Source organism: Empidonax traillii, unplaced genomic scaffold (assembly GCF_003031625.1).
Source record: "Empidonax traillii isolate 1590-97213 ecotype Southwest subspecies unplaced genomic scaffold, ASM303162v1 scaffold6:size4315531, whole genome shotgun sequence".
In the NCBI taxonomy this organism is placed as follows: Eukaryota; Metazoa; Chordata; class Aves; order Passeriformes; family Tyrannidae; genus Empidonax; species Empidonax traillii.
The window spans coordinates 1,072,814-1,079,159 of NW_020955199.1; the positions used below are offsets into that span (position 1 = coordinate 1,072,814).

Sequence of the window (6,346 nt, forward strand, 5' to 3'; positions counted from 1 at the left end):
ACTGTGAAGGTGACTGCGCAGTGGTTCAGTTTCCCTCACTGGAGACATTCAAAAGCCACCTGGACAGAATCCTAATCTGCTTGAGCCGTGGAGCTGGAGTAGACAATGCCACTGGGGTCACTTCCAGCCTTACCATCCTGTGATCCTGTGATTTAAAAGTATGACTGGAGCAATTCTAAAAGCAATACTAAAATAGAGTTAGCCGCGGCATGGTTGGTGCCCTAATTAAAATTTAAATGCAGATCTTTATGAGCAGAAGGTAGAACAGCAATCAACACCACGCTTTAACACAGACGGCAGAAATTACTGTTTCTATTAAATTCGCGTGTGTTGCTGAGGGGCAAACGGTGAATACCGTGCTGGGGATCGCTGGGCAGGAAACGCCCGACCAGAGAGAAGCCTTAGACAAAGAGGGTCTAGGAGATGATCAGGTAACTTCACCACAAGGTTCGACTGCGGAGAATAAAAGTAGGGCACACGACACGAGTGTCGCGGGTTCCCAGAGAAGAGGAGCAGGATTACGGTCCCGGGCAGCCACACGGGGCGCTCGTGCCAGGGCAGGAGGAGGTACTTTGGCCGCTCTCCCGACAGCCGCGCCGGGGCCGCCCCGCGCCTGGAGCCGCGGGCGGGCCCGCACCCGCCTCCCACCGCCGGGGCCGGGGCCGAGAGCAAGCCGGGCCGGCAGCACAGGAGAGCGGAGGAGCTGCGGCAGAGCGGGCCGAGGCCGCCATGGTGCTGGTGGTGGTGATGGGAGTGAGCGGCTCGGGAAAGTAGGTAGCAGGCAGGAGGGGGGGAGACCGGCAGATGCCCCGGCCGGGGCTCGGCACTGCTGGAGCCCGCCCGTGCGGGTGCGGCTGCGGGTGCGGGTGCGGCTGCGGGTGCAGCTGCGGGTGCGGGGGGTGCGCAGCTCACGGCGGGGATGTGTAACCGGCCCTTCGTGCTTCCCCGCAGGACCACGGTGGGATCCCGCCTGGCAGCCAAGGTAGGACCATTCATCTCCGCCTACGGGCCGCCCTCCGCGGGGCCGGGTCTGGGCGGGCGGCACCGCCCTGCGCCGGGCGGGAGATCCCGGCCCGCCTCCGCCCGGGCTGCCGCGCCCCGAAGCAGGCTTGGGTGGCGCTCTCTGGCGCGGTGTCGCCGGCACTGATTGCAGTTCAGTGCCGTGATGCAACAGCTGTTGCTGCTACCAAGCCGACTTAGTATTGTTTTGCTAATCATCATGGCATAAACGATGATTCACACTGTGATGTAAGAAGCCTGTAATTTCTTAAGTGTCTTCTTTGTGAATTCTGTGATCGTTGTTACCTCACCTGATATGGCTGAACGACACATAATGTATTTTTTTTTTCTTTTCTTAGCTGGGATGGAAATTCTATGATGCAGACGATTATCATCCTCCAGAGAATAAAAAGAAAATGGCAGGAGGGATACCACTAAATGATGAGGTACCTTGTATAAACCCTGTAAGGACTCTTATCCACACGTTTATCTCTGTAACCACGTGCACGTCCTATTAAAGTAGATTGTGCTTTTACTATGTAGACTGGTCTGAGAAGCACAGGTCTGCATTTGGTAAAGCAGGGGAGGCTTCTTGTGTTACAAAGGATTCTGGCTGAACAAATAGTTTATCAAAGCATGCTTGGCAGATCACAAGGGGTATGCTGCTGTTTCAGAATTTGTCAGAAATCTCTCCCTCTACATCCATGCACGGAGATGCATTTGTGGATTAGAATCATAGAATCTTAGAATATCCTTAGTAGGAAGGGACCACAAGAATCATAGAGTTCCTGGCCCTGCAAGACAACTCCATAAATGTGTTACCCTTCTTTCAAGTCACTTCCCACCATTTATCATCACTCTTGGTTGACTGGAGAGGTCCCATATGATTGAAGGTTAGCTAATGTGATACCCAGCTGAAGGAAGGGCCAGAAGGAGGATCCAGGGAGTTGCAGGCCTGTAAGTCTGGCCTCAGTGTTGGGTAAGGTTGTGGAACAGATTATCTTTAGTGCAATCACAGGACATATGCAGGACAATCAGATGTTCAGATCCAGCCAGCATGGGTTTAGGAAAGACAGGTCCTGCTTGAGCAACCTGATTTCCTTCTATGACCCACCTAGTAGATGGGGGAGGGAAAGGTTGTGGGTATTGTCTACCTGGATTTTAGTAAAGCCTCTGATATCACTTCCCAAGTATTCTCCTGGAGAAACTGGCTTCCCATGTCTTGGATGGGTGTGCTGTTTGCTGGGTTAACAACTGGCTGGATTTATCTGAAAAAAATTCTCTAGAATCTTTTTAAAAGCTTCATTCTTTCACTGGTGTTTGGAAGCCAGTATGTTGTCTGAAGCAGCATCGCACACTTGAACGAGTAAACCATTGGTGCGTGCTGCTCAGCAACAGGGAAGCATCTCTTCTGAAAAACTAGAGGTGCAAAACTTCTTGAATGCCAGGCATAAATTACTCTGTAACAAAATATTGTTGCATTTATTTGTCCATGTTATCATTTGTTGTGCTCACCCAGTAGTAACAGCACTGAAAGATTAAATGGGAGCAGTTGTTTTGTGCTCATTAGGCATGACAAAAGTTTTTGGAAGCTTAAAATTTCAGATTAAAGAAACAGCTGATCAATCATTCACACTGTGATTGCCTAACTACTGAGCAAAACTGTTGAGAAATTGTGGCTATGATTACATTTATTTGTGATTGCTACCAACATAAATAGAACTAAGTTATTGCAGATAATTAAATTTAGATCTGTCTGTTCCTGAAAACCTCAACTTTGGTCCAAAATGGAGGGGGGGGAGGGGGTTTATGACACTATATAAGGGAAAAGAAATAACAATTTAAGCTGTATATTTGAATTGTATAATAGAAGCAAGAGAGAAGTTGACTGTCCTCTAGAGGTTTGCAAGGTGCATGCTATGCTTGAATACATATTAACTTCCATTACTAGCCTTTAGGCAGTGGTAGCAAATCTACACAGGAAGAAAGAGATTTAAAACTGGACTTGCTGTACAGTTTAATGCTAATTTTCGTCTCTAGTCAAATGTTTGAGATGTTAGAAGCAATCACTTCAAATTAATTTCATAAAGAATTTTGAACTAACTTGTTTTCTTTCTAGGACAGGATTCCTTGGCTTTGTACACTGCACAATATACTAAGGAGGTAAGAGAGTATCTAGCTTTAAAAAGTTTTAGCTAAAGACAGAAAAAGTACCAGAAGTGTTTTTCCCCATTGCATTCCAAAGCAGAAATGTATGTAGTAGTGTAAAGACATTCTGCAGATAGTAAAGTCATTCTGTTTTGACTAATCTAAGCTGTCATAAGAATTGCTGAGGGTGAGCTAATCCCTGAGTAATAGTGTGGGAAATTGTTGCCAATGATAGTTGTTTTTCTACCATCTGGGTAAAAATAATTTCAAGGATCCAGTTCATTCATAAGCCTGGCTTTAGCTAATTACAAATAACATAATCACAAAATACACTGGTAATAACAATAGAATAAAATACAGCTATTTTGAGTAAGATACAGTATCGAGCTTTTTTGACACTGCTTGAGTTCGCTGGAGTATACTCTGCAAATTTGCAGATGACACCAAAATGGGAGGAGTAACTGATGCAAAGGGACCTTGAAAGGCTGTAGAAATGGGCTGGCAGGAACCTCATACATTTTAAGCAGGACAAGTCCTGCCCCTGGGGAGGAACAAGCCCAGGCACTGGTACAGACACTGAAGGCCACTCAGCTGGAAAGCAGCAGAAAAGAGCCTGAGGGAGCTGTGGTGGACACCCAAGTCAAACATATGCCAACAATGTGCTCTTCTGGCAGAGCAGGCAACGATATCCTGGGCTAGTATTGCTAGCAGGTCAAGGGAGGTGATCCTTTCCCTCTTCTTTTCACTGTTGAGGCCATACTTGGCCTTGTGTGTTCTGGGCTCCTCATTATGAGAGAGGCATGGACATACTGGAGAGTATCCAAAAATGATGAAGGGACTGGAGCATCTCCCAAATGAGGAAAAGCTGGGAGAGCAGGGACTGTTTAGATGGGCTTTACACAGTGGCTGTTGCTTGTGCACATTAGGTGAGCGTGCCTCACTGGAGCACAGGTTAATTCACTGAGAAATTTGTCTGGATTGATTTGGATTCATTGCTTTATGTTACGTCCTAGCCCAATGCCACTGCCCAGCTACGGAAACTTTGCAAAATCAAGTATATTTTTTGAAAGAGCCTAATGCCAGTGTTTAATTATTAGTACTTGTAACTAGATGAGGCTGGCAATGGCTTACCTAGGTGATAATGGTAGGTATTAAAAGTTCCTACTTCCCTTTGAACCAAAATCTGATGACCATAGAATGATTTTTTAATAGGTTTATACCTAATTTAATTGCAGAATGTATTTTCTTAGGCAGGCATTTTACTCATTCTGCATAGAGACAACTAATTATGGATTTGCTTTTCAGTGAAGCAGACATATACCCGCAGTTTAACGTTTTATTTTAAGAAACCTCACCAGTAAAAAATACATGTGCAAAGCATCCATTGACCTGCATCCAACCTCTGAAATGGGCATATATGCAGTGCTGCCAATGGGGACGGTTATAGGAAACATAAAATAAAATATTACAGTTAAATCTGAGACAGAGAAAATAGGTGTTGAAAATAAACCTGCATGCACATTTAAGAACAGTGCTCTGTACTGTTCACCAGCCACTTACCTTTAAACAAGTTAGTAATTTATAGATAACAGGCAGGGGTTTGTATGTATAGTCAGTTCCTGTTCTCAGCAATTAAGAAATGATCCTGACACTTACTTGTGCTAGAATTTAATTTAATTCAGGAAAGAATGGTGGCTAATAAACAGGTACCTAAGACTGAGATTTTACTAGGAGGCTGGCTAGCCTGACTTCATTTTCAAATCACATCTTTACCTAGATTGGAATTAGTTTTCAAAATCCTGTCAAAATTACTCAAATACAACTGTCAAAATGCCATTACTGCCATGGCTGTCCTCTTTGAGGAGCCAGGTCTTGTTTACCTTGTTCAGCAGAACTAACAAGCCATTTTGTTAAACTACATGTGACTATGCAAAGATTTTTGCTTTTTTTCTTTTTGATAGAGAAGACTTATCTAGACAAGATGCAGTTCTGGCCTGTTCTGCACTGAAGAAGATGTATAGGCGTGTATTAGTTAATGGAGCATCTGCAATTGAACCAGAGCAACCAGGAGAAAAACCACCACTAAAAATCCTCTTTGTTCATTTGGATGGGCCTATAGACGTCATTGCGGGGCGCCTGGAGAAGCGGAGAGGTCATTTTATGCCACCTGAACTTCTCAAGTCTCAGTTTGATACTCTGGAGCCTCCTAGTGCACCAGAGAACTTCATTACTGTCAGTCTAGAAAAACCCTTCCCTGAAATAGTGCTAGAGATTGAGCGCGCCATTCTTCAGGGTGAGGCATTGGTGGAGTAATTTTCTGAATGACACATATAGAAATTCCCTTGAAGATATCAAGGTTATGAAAGAGGATTTTAATTATTAAATTGATTATTAAATCAACTTATTATTCATTATACTTAAATGGACTGCAATATTAAGAGCTGGTTTACTACTCTTGGGTTTTTTTCATCAGGGCTCTGTAAAAGACATAAAAGGTATAATTTTCAAGAAGTTTCAACTTTTTAAACTCTTCACTGTATGTAGTCAAAACTCCCATTCTAGTAAGAGCCTGCTTTTGAAAATCCTACCAAGGGTCACAGAGAATAATTTATTTTCTTAATTTTAATATTTACTCCTTCAAGACATGGAGATGGGCACATCTGCTATTACGAGACTAAGTAATTTACAGCTTTGCTAGAAACAATATATTTTTCTAGAAGAGGCAGGAACATGCATAATGAAGTTCCTGACACTACCACTGTCTCACTGCCAAATTTTCAACAAGTTGCAGCCTCTGCGTTTATGACCTCGCTGACCTCACCAGAGCACCGATGACTTCATGAGAACTTTCATGAACTCTTACTGTATGCACTGAAAACCAAGGTAAAAAATGTGAGAAAAAAAAGGCAGTGGTGGTGATGCAATATACAAAATACAATTGTATGGATAACTTTGGAAATAAAGTGTAAGTGGCATCATGCTGGCTCTGAACTTGCATCCTTAATATGCAAAGTGTACACTTTGAATTTGTGTGTGAATCAACCAGTGATCTAAGGTACTGAATGCAAGATTGATAGATTTTCTTTTAGAAAACTTACTCTTTCACTGTTGGACCTTCTCCTTCACTTCCCTTTTCTGGTGGGCTTGAGTCTTCCACCTCAGCCCATGTCCATACATCTGCTTTAAAGCTGTAGATCAA

The 6,346-nt window shown here is 43.9% G+C and overlaps 1 protein-coding gene across 5 annotated transcripts; it reads left to right on the top strand.

The window, feature by feature from the left end:
- Positions 1-39: 39 nt before the first annotated feature.
- Positions 40-6,138, top strand: IDNK (IDNK, gluconokinase). 5 transcript variants are annotated; one of them, XM_027880264.1, is made up of 5 exons: positions 637-770; positions 952-982; positions 1,359-1,445; positions 3,119-3,162; positions 5,109-6,138. In XM_027880264.1, the coding sequence occupies exons 1-5, from the start codon at positions 730-732 to the stop codon at positions 5,458-5,460; spliced, it is 555 nt and encodes a 184-aa protein (XP_027736065.1). In that variant the 5' UTR covers positions 637-729; the 3' UTR covers positions 5,461-6,138. The 5 variants fall into 5 exon arrangements, with proteins under 5 accessions (XP_027736085.1, XP_027736095.1, XP_027736065.1 ...); XM_027880284.1 differs by lacking the exons at positions 637-770; positions 952-982 and adding an exon at positions 40-447; XM_027880294.1 differs by lacking the exon at positions 952-982 and having other exon boundaries at positions 632-770.
- Positions 6,139-6,346: the final 208 nt, after the last annotated feature.